Source organism: Embiotoca jacksoni, unplaced genomic scaffold (genome assembly GCF_022577435.1).
Source record: "Embiotoca jacksoni isolate LCO1_2020_lvr unplaced genomic scaffold, fEmbJac1.0.p SCAF_1, whole genome shotgun sequence".
Taxonomy (NCBI): domain Eukaryota; kingdom Metazoa; phylum Chordata; class Actinopteri; family Embiotocidae; genus Embiotoca; species Embiotoca jacksoni.
The window spans coordinates 201,304-217,985 of NW_027185229.1; the positions used below are offsets into that span (position 1 = coordinate 201,304).

Here is a 16,682-nt window from a genome sequence, read left to right on the forward strand (position 1 = left end):
GACATGTTACTGACCTTAAAGACATGTTACTGACCTTAAAGACATGGTACGATCTTAAAGACATGTTACTCATCTTAAAGACATGTTACTCATCTTAAAGACATGGTACGATCTTAAAGACATGTTACTCATCTTAAAGACATGTTGCTGATCTTAAAGGCATGGTACTGATCTTAAAGACATGTTACTGATCTTAAAGACATGGTACGATCTTAAAGACATGTTACTCATCTTAAAGACATGTTACTGCCTTAAAGACATGGTACTGATCTTAAAGACATGTTACTGATCTTAAAGACATGTTGCTGATCTTAAAGGCATGTTACTGATCTTAAAGACATGTTACTGATCTTAAAGAGTTATTACTGATCTTAAAGGCATGGTACTGATCTTAAAGACATGTTACTGATCTTAAAGAGTTATTACTGATCTTAAAGACATGTTACTCATCTTAAAGACATGTTACTGCCTTAAAGACATGGTACTGATCTTAAAGACATGTTGCTGATCTTAAAGGCATGGTACTGATCTTAAAGACATGTTACTGATCTTAAAGACATGTTGCTGATCTTAAAGGCATGGTTCTGATCTTAAAGACATGTTACTGATTTTAAAGAGTTATTACTGATCTTAAAGACATGTTACTCATCTTAAAGACATGTTACTGCCTTAAAGACATGGTACTGATCTTAAAGACATGCTACTGATCTTAAATACATGTTGCTGATCTTAAAGGCATGGTACTGATCTTAAAGACATGTTACTGACCTTAAAGACATGTTACTGATCTTAAAGACATGTTACTGACCTTAAAGACATGTTACTGATCTTAAAGACATGTTACTGATCTTAAAAACATGTTACTGATCTTCCACATGTTACTGACCTTAAAGACAAACTTGCGGGTGATGTTATCCGAAGGCTTGACTCCTCCGACCCGGAAACTAAGCAGCGGCAAACTCCCTAAAACTGAGTCCTCCTTTTCATCTGTGAAGAGCAAAATTCAAAGTCAAAAAATATTTGAGGACGAATCAGAGAAACAGGAGAATAAACTACAGATTGGAAGAATAATGTGCAGATCTGAAGAATAATCTGCAGATCTGAAGAATACAACAAAAACAACAACAACAACAACGGAGTCTGATTCCACCTGCAGGAGAGAAAACCAACAGAAAGGAAGCAGTAACGTTCAGTCCAAACATCACAGAGCTCTCTGCTTCCAGAACACATTCATTATGGGCTGTAGGAACCTGACAAGCAGTGGTAATGGGTCACACACACACACACACACACACACACACACACACACACACACACACACACACACACACGCACGCGCACACACACACACACACACACATTGAAGGGAGTACTGGTGCATTCTAAATAATGAAAGAGCATGAAAATTTGAGCAGTTTGAAAACAGATCGCTTCACGTCCTCCTACCTCTTCTGTCCTGAACGGAGACACTGCTGACACTCTGCTGCCAGAGTGTGTTGATGTGTGGGTGTGTGTGAGAGAGAAAGAGAGGGAGAGAGCAAGAAAGGGAGAGGGAGGGGAGCGAGAGAGAGCCATTGGAGAGGGGGAAGGGCCTGTGCAGTCATACAATACAGATCCCTGCTCTGTGTGTGTGCTTGTATGTGACTGAGTGTGTATGAGAGTGTGTGATTGTATCTATCTATGTGTGTGTGTGTGTGTGTGTGTGTGTGGAGGGAGGAGAGATAATGATCAGCCCATGTGACTCAGTGTTGCAGGAATCTCGGCCCTCAGCCAACTGTACCTGCTGCCTGTCTGCACCAATGAGACTTCTCTCTCTCACACACACACACACACACACACACACACACACACACACACACACACACACACACACACACACACACACACACACACACACACACACTTCAGGTCTGCTGTAGGACGTCTGTGTGTCAATCATCCAGATAAATTACTTCTTTTTGTTTGTTTCATCTGTCGAAGTTTGAGGCATCAATCTGCTGATTCAGCTGATTCAACATTCAACCACAGCTGATCATCCAAACTCACAGCAAGTACCTGTCCACCTGTCCACCTGTCTTCATGTCCACCTACGCACCTGTCCACATGTCCACCTGTTCGCATGTCCACCTACCCACCTGTCTACATGTCCACCTGTCCGCATGTCTGCATGTCCATTTGTCCACATGTTCACCTGTCCATCTGTCTATCTGTCCACATGCCCAACTGTCTACATGTCCATCTGTCCACCTGTTTACATGTCCACTTGTCCATCTGTCCACATGTCCACCTGTCTACCTGTCCACCTGTCTACCTTTCCATCTGTCCACATGCCCAACTCTCTACGTGTCCATCTGTCCACCTGTTTACATGTCCACATGTCCACTTGTCTACAGGTCGACCTTTTTTATTCCAAACATCAGCAGGATGTATTTTAACCTGCGGCGGCCTCACGTCGGCTCCTCAGACGAGTCAAACAGACACACAAACGCAACCAAAACAACAAAAGCTCCAGTTTGTTGGCTGCCATCTAAACTGGCTTCACTAACACGGTGGTAAATTACACCGTCACACATTCCTCCTCCATCGCTCCGCTCACTAAGCCTTCTTTTCCAAAACACAGCTGGGCGGGCAGAAAGGAGAGGAGCTGAACAAAACGTGTTCGGAATAAAGACAGACGCCCCGAGCATTGAGGGACTTCACGTTGGACGGAGACACAAATAGCAGTGGCTCTGAAAGGCTGTTTGTGGTTTGTCAAATGATCCCAACTCTCACCTTAATTATGTTCTTTCATGTTTAAAGAGAAGAAGAAGAAATATGTGTTTCAAGAAATACAAACAGAGTAGAATTAATCCGGAGGAGACTGTGAGGCGTTTCTATGTCTATGAAATACTGGAGACATTCACCGCATCACAGAAACATTCATCAGTTCATTCATGAGACACGCGTCCACACAACTGGATGACGACATGATTTATTATTTCACTGATGAGGTTATGATGGAGTTTGTTAGAAAATCATATTCTCTTTATAATCTGATAAATTTATATTCTTTTATCGGATGGATCTTAGATCTATTAAAAGTCTATTAAAAGATTTTAAATCTCAGAATCAATCAAAAAGATTTTGTATGGGAGTTAATATCTTTATTTAGGCCTTTCAGCCTTTTATTGTTTTGTTTTCAGACTTCGAAGGTGAGTAGTGGGCCAGGACTGCAGCCACTGTTACCATGGTAACATCCACTGCAGAAAAAAGAGCAGAACCAGGCCGCAACCCAAAAGTTAGCTCAGTGACCCATTAATGTGTGCGAGAAATAACTCAGAAATGTCACTCTTTTCACTAAGAAGCTCCGGTCATATATGAAACACGAGATGCAGCGTCATAGTAAGTTATAGCAAACAAAATATTATTATATACAAGACTGGCAGCGATTGAAATAATTCATCAACATCCACAACAGATCTGAATGTATCTTCGTGTCAAACACTGCAGGGTGTTCAATACTGCACTTCAACATGTGAGTACTGCAGCGCTGTGAAAAAGATTTCCTCTACTTTGTGTCTTAAACTGTTAAAATGAATCCAAAAAGAAGCTGAGAAAACACAAATTTCTACTTTTATCTGATGGTTGTATTCATTGAGAGCTCATCATCTGAGTTATTCAATCCTAAAAACTATAAGACTGCACTGTTACCTGGCTGCAGTCGGATGACACACACCTGATGACTTCCTGTTCAGTCACATCACAGTTTAACAATGATTTGTTAAAACAGAGTTGCAACAACCCAGTCGAGGCTAAGAATTAGTTCCATTTTGGAAATAACAGATTTTAACTTGTGATGTTGTTTAGATGAAAGAAATAAAAGACACAGATGATTGTCTAAAATAACAGACCAGTTACTGCAGCTGGATTTAAAACGATTTATTCCCTTAGATGGTAGAGACAAGAGCTGTGAGGGGCGGAGATAAGAGACAAGAGCTGTAAGGGGCAGAGATAAGAGATAAGAGCTGTAAGGGGCAGAGATAAGAGCTGTGAGAGGCGGAGATAAGAGACAAGAGCTGTAAGGGGCAGAGATAAGAGATAAGAGCTGTGAGGGGCGGAGATAAGAGACAAGAGCTGTGAGGGGTGGAGATAAGAGATAAGAGCTGTGAGGGGCGGAGATAAGAGCTGTGAGAGGCGGAGATAAGAGACAAGAGCTGTAAGGGGCGGAGATAAGAGATAAGAGCTGTGAGGGGCGGAGATAAGAGCTGTGAGAGGCGGAGATAAGAGACAAGAGCTGTAAGGGGCAGAGATAAGAGATAAGAGCTGTGAGGGGCGGAGATAAGAGCTGTGAGAGGCGGAGATAAGAGACAAGAGCTGTAAGGGGCAGAGATAAGAGATAAGAGCTGTGAGGGGCGGAGATAAGAGACAAGAGCTGTGAGGGGTGGAGATAAGAGCTGTGAGAGGCGGAGATAAGAGATGTGAGGGGCGGAGATCAGAGCTGGAGATAAGAGATAAGAGCTGTGAGGGGCGGAGATAAGAGCTGTGAGAGGCGGAGATATGAGATGTGAGGGGCGGAGATAAGAGCTGGAGATAAGAGATAAGAGCTGTGAGGGGTGGAGATAAGAGACAAGAGCTGTAAGGGGCAGAGATAAGAGACAAGAGCTGTGAGGGACGGAGATAAGAGACAAGAGCTGTGAGGGACGGAGGTAAGAGCTGTGAGAGGCGGAGATAAGAGACAAGAGCTGTGAGGGGCGGAGATAAGAGACAAGAGCTGTGAGGGGCGGAGATAAGAGCTGTGAGAGGCGGAGATAAGAGATGTGAGGGGCGGAGATAAGAGCTGGAGATAAGAGATAAGAGCTGTGAGGGGCGGAGATAAGAGACAAGAGCTGTGAGGGGTGGAGATAAGAGCTGTGAGAGGCGGAGATATGAGATGTGAGGGGCGGAGATAAGAGATGTGAGGGGCAGAGATAAGAGCTGGAGATAAGAGATAAGAGCTGTGAGGGGTGGAGATAAGAGCTGTGACAGGCGGAGATAAGAGCTGTGAGGGGCAGAGATAAGAGACAAGAGCTGTGAGGGGCGGAGATAAGAGCTGTGAGAGGCGGAGATAAGAGATGTGAGGGGCGGAGATAAGAGATGTGAGGGGCAGAGATAAGAGCTGGAGATAAGAGATAAGAGCTGTGAGAGGCGGAGATAAGAGATGTGAGAGGCGGAGATAAGAGATGTGAGGGGTGGAGATAAGAGCTGTGAGAGGCGGAGATAAGAGATGTGAGGGGCGGAGATAAGAGCTGTGAGGGGCGGAGATACAAGCTGTGAGGGCCGGAGATACGAGCTGTGAGGGGCGGGATGAAGAGTCTGTGGGGGTGGAGTTACGAGGATATAAGGGGTGGGGATAATAGCGGTGGGTGGAGTTAATACATATGGGGCAGGGTTACAAACAGTGAGGGCGTGGCTATTATCGGTGAGGGGTGGGGTTAAGAGTCTGTCCGTACAGAACTGTAGAGAACTGTCAATTCAAAAAAAGATTGACATCCATCAAATGTTTTAATCAGCAAGTTCACGAAGATCATTTAGTCACAAACCAAAGTCAGAACAAAATGTAATTAGCATACAAATGATAAGAACTGTAGTTAAATTAACATGAAGCTTGAACACAGAAGTGACGTCACTTTTCTCTGCAGGACATAAAGTGATTAAAGGAGATGCTGACACCACATCATCTAAATGCAGGACACAACGAAGTACAAACCTTTGTAGTAGAAGAGACATCTGTCAGTGAGGACAAACCATCTCTTATTCCACTGCTTCACACCACTGCTGGCCTGCAGGAAAACACATCACACCATTGTCATCATCATCGTCTTCCTCATCAACATATCATACATTTAGATTTAAACTAACGCATTTTATCCCATAAAATCACAAAGACAACATGGAATTGAGCTGCTGAGTCATGTCTGTGTATACAAAGCTTCATTATCATCATCATCTCAACACATTTAACTGTCTGAACCTGAATGAAAAGAAGTTTCACTGATGTTCACGCTGGAAATAAAAACTTTAGTCTGTGAGATGGTCACTTTAAAACCATATTCATACACTACAGTTTATATTCTAGTTTAATGTCTTATTCTTCTTACTGTCATTTTTTCTTATTAGTTCTTCACACTTTCAAACATCTCTGATTTGGGGTAAATACAGGACACTCAAATAAATATGTAGCTTTGGAAAACACATTTAAATTTCATATTCAGTTTGATTTCATTAATAATGCCCAAAATAAACACGAGTCATCTCAGTTTATCAGGCTGAGACCTGACACAGTTTTAAATGTTTTATAAACTCCTTCTTTACTTTGTTATATTCAGCACTGATAAACTCTGCACTGTTTGATAGTTATTATAATAGTTCAACAACATTATCAAGAAATAAGAGGGAAACATTGACAGGCTGTAATTAAAACTGTTGAATACATTTTAATAGGATTTTATTATATAAAATAAAAAGGTCGTTTTAATGGTGATCATCGTGGCGATCATGGTGATCATCGTGGTGATCATTGTGATCATCGTGGGGATTATTGTGGGGATCATTGTGGTGATCGTGGTGATCATTGTGGTGATAATTGTGATCATTGTGGTGATCATTGTGGGGATTATTATGGGGATTATTGTGATCATCGTAGTGATTATTGTGGGGATCATTGTGATCATTGTGGTGATCATTGTGTTGACCATTGTGGTGATCATTGTGGGGATTATCGTGGGGATTATTGTGGGGATCATTGTGATCATTGTGGTGATCATTTTGATCATCGTGGTGATCATTGTGGGGATCATTGTGATCATTGTGGTGATCATTGTGATCATCGTGGCGATCACTGTGATCATCGTGGTGATCATTGTGGTGATCATTGTGGTGATCATTGTGATCATTGTGATCATCGTTGGGATCATTGTGATCATCGTGGTGACCATTGTGATTATTGTGGGGATCATTGTGATCATTGTGGTGATCACTGTGATCATCGTGGTGATCACTGTGATCATCGTGGTGATCATTGTGGTGATCGTTGGGATCATTGTGATCATTGTGGTGACCATTGTGATTATTGTGGGGATCATTGTGATCATTGTGGTGACCATTGTGATCATCGTGGTGATCACTGTGATCATCGTGGTGATCATTGTGGTGATCATTGTGGTGATCATTGTGATCATTGTGGTAATCATTGCGGTGATCATTGTGGGGATCATTGTGGAGATCATTGTGGGGATCATTGTGATCATCGTTGGGATCATTGTGATCATTGTGATGACACGTGATCATTGTGGTGATCATTGTCATCATTGTGGTAATCATTGTGATCATCGTGGTGATCATTGTGATCATTGTGGTGACCATTGTGGTGATCATTGTGGGAATAATTGTGGTGATCATTGTGGGGATCATTGTGATCATTGTGGTGATCATTGTGATCATTGTGGTGACCATTGTGGTGATCATTGTGGTGATCATTGTGATCATTCTGGGGATCATTGTGATCATTCTGGTGATCATTGTGGTGATCATCATTGTGATCATTGTGGTAATCATTGTGGGGATCATTGTGATCATTGTTGTGATCATCATTGTGATCATTGTGGTGATCATCATGGTGATCAGTGGTGATCATCGTGGGGATTATTGTGGGGATCATTGTGATCATTGTGATCATTGTGGTGATCATCGTGGTGATCATTGTGGTGATCATTGTGATCATCATGGTGATCGTGGTGATCATTGTGATCATTGTGGTGATCATCGTGGTGATCAATGTGGTGATCATTGTGGTGATCATCGTGGTGATCATTGTGGTGATCATTGTGGGGATTATTGTGGGGATCATTGTCGTCATTGTGATCTCTATTCATTGTGGTGATCATTGCGGTCATTGAGATAATCATCGTGATCATCATTTTGATCATCATAGTGATCATTGTGATCATTTTTGTGATCCGTTATATTAATCCTCCAGTGTTCAGAAAGCCTGCAAATCATTAACATCACCTGTGTGTGTCTGATAAGGGAATCCTCTGTCAGTCCCTGTTAAAATGTGCCGCCTGCTGGGCACAGCCTCAAACTAAATCAAGCTCATGTTATTTTTCAAAGCCAGATATTCACTGGTCTGGATCCTAAACCAGTATAACCTAGTACCACTGCTGGAACTTTTTCCCACACTGTTGTTTATATTAACAATGTTAGAAAACTGAAGGTGACGGAGTTAAAGTTAGAATGTCTACTAATATGTGTTTACAAAAATTGACGATAATGAAAATATCTGTTTAAAGATGGACATAGTCTCTGGGTCTGCAAACAGAAACCAATGCAGGGGTGCCTTAAAGTGCAACACCACCGAGGGCCACTAGGAGCTGGATTTGACTCAGAACCTGAGGATATTATGTCACGCCCACATGTGGCAGAAACCTGACTGCACCACAGGCCTGTCAATCAAACAGCCCTGCCCCCAAACGAATCAGTGTTAGAGTCCTATTATGTAATGAATGATTAACTATTTCCAGAAGGACCAGAACACTGATCAGAAGGACATTTTTCTAATGACACCATAATGGAAACATTTACTGACTTTTTAATGAGAGTCTATGGAGACAGCCCCTAGTGGTCCTCAGTGGTACTACAGATGGAGACAGCTCCTAGTGGTCCTCAGTGGTACTACAAATGGAGTCTATGGAGACGGCCCCTAGTGGTCCTCAGTGGTACTACAGATGGAGTCTATGGAGACGGCCCCTAGTGGTCCTCAGTGGTATTACACTTTAAAATACTCCTGTATTGGCTTCACTTTTCAGACCTGAAGATGACATCCAGTCTGTGGTTCAAGCCTGGAATCCCACCACAGTTTCATTCATCATCAAGTCCAGTCATGGGAATAGCACGAGTTAGCAACGGAGGAATGAATTTCATTTTAACCATCAACAGCAAAAATCTGCATGTAAAAGTGAAGAGAAGCTAAATAAATGATTTGTACACTGAGCTCAGACTATAGTCATTCTTGTGCGTCCAAATAAGAGGTGAAGGGAAATGTTTGCACTGTAGATCCCTGGTGGCATATCACTTATTTAACTGTACACGTTATTGACCTCTCAGTACTGAACTTTTAGTCATTAGCAGTAAATCTCTGGTCACTTGCACGGCTAACAGTCCCAGTGTGGGAGGTTGGAGTTTCCTGTTCTTGTTGCTTTCATCGATAAATAAAGTAATGAACAGTTAGTAGTTATCTGAAGTTGGGGGACTCACAAAAGATTTCAAATCGAAGCAACAGAAGCCAAGAGATCATGAGTTCTAGTCCGCACTATGGGAGAACCTTTGCAAACACTACATATGTCTCAGCAGCAGTCTTCAACACAGAGGAACAGGGAACATGTTTCACCTGCTTGTACAACCATCCCTGTTTGGTGACTTCTGCTTTGGGATTCCTGCGCATGGAGTTGGAGCGCTTCCCAAAGGTAGCTGACTTTCTGGGAGTACAAGACGTCTGCTGGTCAGCAGAGGCGAGTAAGATGAGGAGAAGAAGAGGGTTTATTATCCAGCATGCAAAGATTTTCATCGAAAATCCATTGAGTGAATTCAGTGAAGCTGATGAGTAATAAATATGACAATTAATTATTTATGTTTTAAAAGATTAGTTTGGTGTGTTCAGTCAAAGGAAGGAGAACTTCTTCATATTAAGCAGCTCCAAGTATGCTTTAGACCAGGGGTGTCAAACTCATTTTAGTTAAGGGGCCACATACTGCCCACTTTGATCTCAAGTGGGCCAGACCAGTAAAATCATAGCATAATAACGCATACATAACGACAATATTTCTCTTTGTTTAAATCATTGGTGAAGTTTTTTGTATGATAAACCCTATTTTAAGGTCTTTCTACAATAAACTAGAAACATAAAGACCAAAAACTCAGACATCAGTCCACTGTTTATCTGCCCCGGCTCTCCTCTGCAGATTCCCTCGCTTTGTGACGCGTTTGACGTCAAACGCGTCACAAAGTGAGCAGCGAGCGCTGCTGCCTGTGGCACCGAGCGCTTCTTCCTCCGGAGCAAACGTCGCATTTACGCTGTTTTTGAAGCAATTACTGGATCGATTAAAAAAAAAAAAATAACAAAACGTTTGAACTCATAAACCTCCATATTCTCATAGAAATGCAATTTATGACTTTCTGTAATTTTCACACTTAGCAAAGTCATCCGGCGGGCTGAGCTGGACCCCCTGGCGGGCCGGATCCGGCCCGCGGGCCGTATGTTTGACACCCCTGCTTTAGATAGACTGGTAAAATTAAATATCTCCAGCACACCGTTCAATGAATGACATGAGAAGGTGTTTAATAAAGTTGTTATCAAATTAGTGTGTGTGTGTGTGTGTGTGTGTGTGTGTGTGTGTGCGTGCTCACCCGGGTGTAAGTCTGGCCCTCTGGAGACAGATCCGACACCATCCTGCCACTTTTGGAGTGAATGATCTTGTCAGCAGCGGCGGTCACTTTCCCGTTCATCTCTAAGTCACAGTGCCTGGACAGTTTAAGTTTAGTTTAAATTTAAATTTAAGTTTTAGTTTCAGGTTATTTATGTACAGAATACAGTCATCTCAAAAAGAGAGGAGATTGTTTGTACCAGATAACAAACAGACAGAATAATAAACGTTCCTGTTTGTCCAGACCTGGGCATTGTGTGGCCCGTGGGCCACATGTGGCCCTTTGGTTGATTCTGACTGGCCCGTGTGAGGTTGATTGGAAATTACAAAATAAACACATTTTCTAATTTTACCTCTTGCATGGACTAAAGCTGCAGTGCTTATTATGCAGAATTGAGTTCAGCCTTTTGGCCTGGCCCTCCACAATATTTTCTGTTTCTCATGTGGCCCCATGGAAAAAAATAATTGCCCACCCCTGTGTTTGTCTGTAGCTCCACTGCTGACAGTTTCATCTGCTCTGAAAGTTAACCAGTAGATGGCAGTATTGGTTTCATATGTTGGATTTTTGTTTGTATTAACATTTTAATATCAGTCAAGCAGTCATGGAAGAACTCAGTTTATCAGGGCCGTACAACTGTGTCCTCTGCATGACAATGAAGAGAAATGCCTTGACTAATAATGACATCACCCAGGATGCGCATGAGGACAACAGAAGTGGTCCACGAAGGGGTCCCTGAGGGACACCGTACTTAAAATGGGAAAAAGCAGACACAATGTTGTTGATGGAGACACAACTGGATCCTGGGAGGAAGAGGAGTAGCTGCTCCTCCAACAGGGACATCAAAGATGTCACCAGTTCAGTCTCCGGTTGTTCTTTGTATTACATTACAGACTATTGTCTTTTAGTGGAGGAACAAACAGATGAACTGAATAAATGTGGCTGAAAATAAGTGACTGCTGGTGAAAAGGACTTACTGCAGATAAGTGTGTGCTGCTGTCGGCTCCTCCAGCCGGGTCGGGCTCACTGCCAGTCCATCATGTTGACTGGAGATAGACAGATGAAGGACAAAGAGGACACAGATTATCATAACCACACAATAAGAGTGCAACACAGGCCCATAAGAAGAACATGATAACATGAAGAGGTTCAAGGACGTCAGTTAAATATCTTCACATTGTTAGTCTGGACTATCAACATCAAAAAGATCATTAGTTTATTACAACTCTGAAGTTTCAGTCATCACTTCAGGATGGACTTCTTTCTGTCCTCGACTGATTCCAGACATGACGGACAGGAATAATAAACGTCATGCTTCTCCAAAGTAAAAAAACGGTCAACTTTTAAAAACTGTTCGAACAAGCAAACACTCGACCCTCTTTTAACAGTTTCTACACCTAAATACTCAAAAACATCAAAAATATCCAGACACCCAGGAACGACATTTTGTAGTGATTTTCATTTAAATAAATAAAAACCTTTTGTTCACGCCTTCATTTCTCTCACATTTACAACCAGGGTTCCTGATCAGGTTTCAGTGAAGAGAACCTCCTGCAGTAACAGGTGGAACCTGTCTTATTAAACCTCTGACAATAGTTTAATTACACAGTGCTTTATATGTATGTGTCTCTCTGAGGGGGCGTGGGAGCGAGGGGGATCGGGGGAGAAGGGGGGGGTCTGATAGTCTGAGTCTGATAAAAGATTTAAAAAGATCTTCAGGAACAATTCAGGAACTCTTTAGGAACTCAGAAGAGTGTGTGTGTGTGTGTGTGTGTGTGTGTGTGTGTGTGTGTGTGTGTGTGTGTGTGTGTGTCTTTTGTTTATTTGTTTATATGTTTATCAGTCTGTGGTCGCTGCTGTGAATCATCACAGAAGGTCTGCAGCATAATGAACACAGTGCATGTGTTGAATCAGACCCAGAAAATATTCAGTTTCTATAAATGTGATGAAGAAGACTTCTGTAAACTGTTTGGTGTCTCTTCAAATGGACCAGAACAGAACCAGAGTCTGAGACCGGGCTGCTGCCAAACGGACAGATCCTGAAACCCAGTCATTGATGTGGACAGTTAGAGTCCCGGACCAGCTGTAGGACAAACAGACCAGTTGTAGGACAGACGGACCAGTTGTAGGACAGACGGACCAGCTGTAGGACAGACAGACCAGCTGTTCCAGATGTTGAAGGCTCCTTCTAATGAACCTGTTTTAATATTATATAAAATAAACTCCCGTCACGTTAAAGATATTAATCTAAACTGAAACAGGCCAAATTGAAATTATTTTAATTAAATGATGATTTTATCTGTTCACGTCCACATGAAATGTTTTGTGATTAAAAATCAAGTGTGATCAGATATTATTTAACACAGATACACACAGACACAGACACACAGACACACAGACACAGACAGACACACACACAGACACACAGACACACACAGACACAGAGACACACACACACACACACACACACACACACACACACACACACACACACACACACACACACACACACACAGCAGGACTCCTGTTTTCCTGCTGGCACTGCATTGCAGTCATCTCTGACCTCCAAGTTCTGGGCCATCCACGCCTCCATCCCTCCTCTTCCAAACCCCCCCCCCTCCTCCTCCTCCATTCCCCCTCCTCCATCCCCCCTCCTCCTCCGCTTCCATCTCCCCTCCTCCTCCATCAACCCCACCCCCCCCACCACCCCTTGCCTCACCCTAACCCTCCTCTGCATGTCACTTCCTTCTTTCTGCCTCCACCTACCTGACTCTCCTGTCCACACGGAACTTCAGCATCCTCCCCGGATCGTTCATGTACCAGAATCCCAGGATGTTGAAGGGACACACAGATGGAGGAGAGAAGAAGAGAGAGGAGGAGAGGAGGGAGACACACACACACACACACACCACTGTCCTCTCTCCTCCAGCCTCAAACGCCGTTCTCGCTCTGCCTGTTCCTGAACCTGTCCCACCCTCCCTCCTCTCTCTGACTCTCTCACACACACACACACACACACACACACACACACACACACACACACACACACACAATTGCAACACTCAGCTTATTCGGCCCCCTCAGCCTGATATACGCTTTATCACTACATCATGTTCTCTATCTCATTTTCTGTCTACCCCTCTCCATCTCTCGGTCATTGTCTGCCTCTCTCAGGCCCTTTTCCAGTCCAATCCCTCCACTCTGTTGTACAGTCCACCTCTGTGTGCAGAGATCTTAATCCAGCGGTAGGGTAGAAATACATGGACAAAGTTCGGAAAGCCTTTTCAGCCTGTGCAGTGATTTAAACTGCCATCTGAAACCTTCAAGAGTCTCTCAGCAGTGAAGATGGGGAGAGGTTCACCACTCTGTGAAAGACTGTGTTGGAAAATAGCTCAACAATCTAAGAATAATGTTCCTCAAAGTAAAACTACAAAGAATTAGTGGATTTCATCGTCTACGGTTCATAATATCATTAAAAGATTCAGAGAATCTGGAGAAATCTCTGAACACAAGGGACAAGGCTGGAAACCAATATTGGATGGTGGTGATCTTCGGGCCCTCAGGCAGCACTGCATTAAAAACACACTATTCTGGAGTGGAAATCACTGCATGGGCTCAGGAACACTTGTGAAAACCATCGTCTGTGAACACAGTTCATCGCTGCGTCCACAAATGCAGGTTAAAACTCTCCAAAGAAGAAACCAGATAGAAACATGATCCAGAAACACCGCCGCCTTCTCTGGACCGAGATCATTGAAGATGGACTGAGGTGAAGTGGACAACTGTCCTGAGGTCTGATGGATCACAATCTGAGATTCTGTTTGGAAATCATGGACGCTGCATCCTCCAGGTTAAAGAGGAGAGGGACCATCCAGCTTGTTATCAGCTCAGTTCTAAAGCCAGCATCTGTGATGGTACAGGGATGCATTAGTGCACACGGCATGGGTAGCTTGAACATCTGGAAGGAAGCATTAATGCTGAATGATATATTCAGGTTTTGGAGCAACATATGCTGCCATCCAGACAACGTCTCTTTCAGGGAAGGTCTTGTTTATTTCAGCAGAACAACGTCCAACCACATTCTGCACGTATTCCAACAGCATGGTTCTCTAGTAGAAGAGTCCGCTGATAAACTGGCCTCCTGCAGTCCAGACCTGTCAATCATTGAAAACATCTGGAGCATCAGGACATGAACAAAGGAGACCCTGAACTGTTGAGCAGCTGAAATCCTCTATCAGGCAAGAATGGGGCCACATTTCACTTTCAAAACTCCAGAAACTGGTCTCCTCAGTTCCCAAAGGTTTCCAGAGTGTTGTTAAAAGAAGAGTTGATGCAGCTCAGTGGTGAACATGATCCTGGAACAACTTTATGGAGATGTGTTGCTGCATTAGATTCAAATTAAGCAGATATTTCTTTCATAAAACAATATAATTTCTCTGCTTCAACATTTGATATGTTGCCTTTGGTCTATTTTATATTAAATATAAGTTTATGTGTTTTACAAATCATCACTTTCTGTTTTAATTTACATTTTACATGTGGTGTCTGTTGTAAATAAACTGATGTTGCGGTTTTAATAAATAAACAGATGTTAATAAATAAACTGATGTTATGGTGTTAATAATAAATAAACCGATGTTGGGTTCAGGGTTAATGTTCTGGAACTCTATCAGCAGATATAAAACTGATCCTTGACGGAAAGATATCAATATCCTTCATTATCTACAAGGGAATGATTATGAAGGAACAATGAAGTTCTGCTTGTTCCAGACACTTCCACCAGTCAGCCTCTTCACTGCTTCTTTCAGTTTCTTTCTTTCATTCCTGAAAAATCTGTAATTTTAGGTTGTCAATCAAATATGAAAAGTGGTTCTTCGACGCCGAGCCGTTCCACTAAAATCTGTTCTGAATGTCTGACAGTATTTTACCCTGCAGTCCAGAAATATTCCCTCTGCATAACTTTGTGAATAAAAAAAAATACAAGTTCAGCCCCCACACACACACACACACACACACACACACACGCACACACGCACACACGCACACACACACACACACGCACACACACACACATCTCCCTCATGTGGTCACAACCCCACAGATATGGCTTTATTTAGTCCTTCACATCAAGACTAAGTCTGGCCTCAGCTACATGGTTCACACACACACACACACACGCACACACATACACACATACACACACACACACGCACACACATACACACATACACACACACACACACACACACACACAGAAGAAACTACAGTTCCCTCCATCTTTGCTGCACCTCGTTCTCTTCTGTCAGGGTTTAAATGAAGAACACATGCAGCCTTTTCTTACCTTCTTCACCATCCCTCCTTCACTTCCTACTCGTCTCTTCTTTGTTGCTTTCTTCACTTCCTGTTGGTAGCAGCTGCCTATAACATGCTGGGACTTGGCTCGAAGGGAACGGTCTGCAGAAAGCCCCGCTGGTCTGGAGAAAAGACAAGAGAGAGGACAAGAAAGGAAGAGGTTCGATCATGTGAGCAGAGAAACGAAAGAAAAGAGAAATTTGAAACCTCCAAAGCTCCAGAAACAATCACCCCTCCCTTCCTGCATCTCCCTCGTTGGTTCCCTCCTTTACCTTCACCTCTTTTCTCTCATTTATTCAGCATGCATGTAAAAATAAGGACCTCTTTCTACTTTGTCCACTTTCAGTCATTTTGCTGCCACTTTCTCTGATTCCTCTCTTTGACTGACTGTGTCTCTTTTCTTTAGTTTTTGTTCTGTTGTCACAGTTCATGTGGAGACAGAATTTAAAATGTCAAACAGACTTTTGATTCAGAGATCTTCATATCTAAATAAGTTTTTGTAAATATATAATGCAGTCTAACCTAAATAATAAACACACATTTAAAACAAAACTGAACATTTTCATCTTTGTAAAGGAACAACTTGCAGCTGATTTTGGATTGATAGATTTTACAGAAAGTGGAGAATTTATATTCTTTGAAGTGAAAGTTGTATTTGAAGCCTGTATTTCCTCGCAGTCAGATATTTCAGATGTCTCATGGAAAAAAGTAAAAAATTATTCCACAGCACATTCACAACGTGGCCCTGTGATGGTGACCACCTTTCCAGGTGTACCCCGCTTTCACCCCAAGGTCTCCTAGGATAGGTGGAACCATATCAATGGTTACTTTCCTGGTCCACTTTCTCTATCTTGTTCTACTATTACGATCCTGGATACATGCTGAGACCTTCAGGA

The 16,682-nt window shown here is 42.7% G+C and overlaps 1 protein-coding gene across 8 annotated transcripts in view; it reads right to left on the reverse strand.

The window, feature by feature from the left end:
* The window catches only part of plekha6 (pleckstrin homology domain containing, family A member 6), a 65,046-nt gene that overhangs the window by 40,256 nt on the left and 8,108 nt on the right, over positions 1-16,682 (reverse strand). For 4 of the 8 annotated variants that reach the window (XR_011178388.1, XM_069152767.1, XM_069152733.1 and 1 more), the window contains exons 1-6: positions 13,201-13,958; positions 11,412-11,480; positions 10,420-10,534; positions 9,404-9,511; positions 5,726-5,798; positions 887-987 (exon numbers count right to left, since the gene is read on the reverse strand). Coding sequence is in view for 7 of the 8 variants with exons in the window: in XM_069152767.1 (XP_069008868.1) it covers positions 887-987; positions 5,726-5,798; positions 9,404-9,511; positions 10,420-10,534; positions 11,412-11,480; positions 13,201-13,250 (516 nt within the window). In the remaining variant the exon portion in view is untranslated. Of the gene's footprint in view, positions 1-886; positions 988-5,725; positions 5,799-9,403; positions 9,512-10,419; positions 10,535-11,411; positions 11,481-13,200; positions 13,959-15,775; positions 15,909-16,682 lie in introns of those variants that run through there. The other 4 variants (XM_069152746.1, XM_069152725.1, XM_069152776.1 and 1 more) reach the window with 3 other exon arrangements.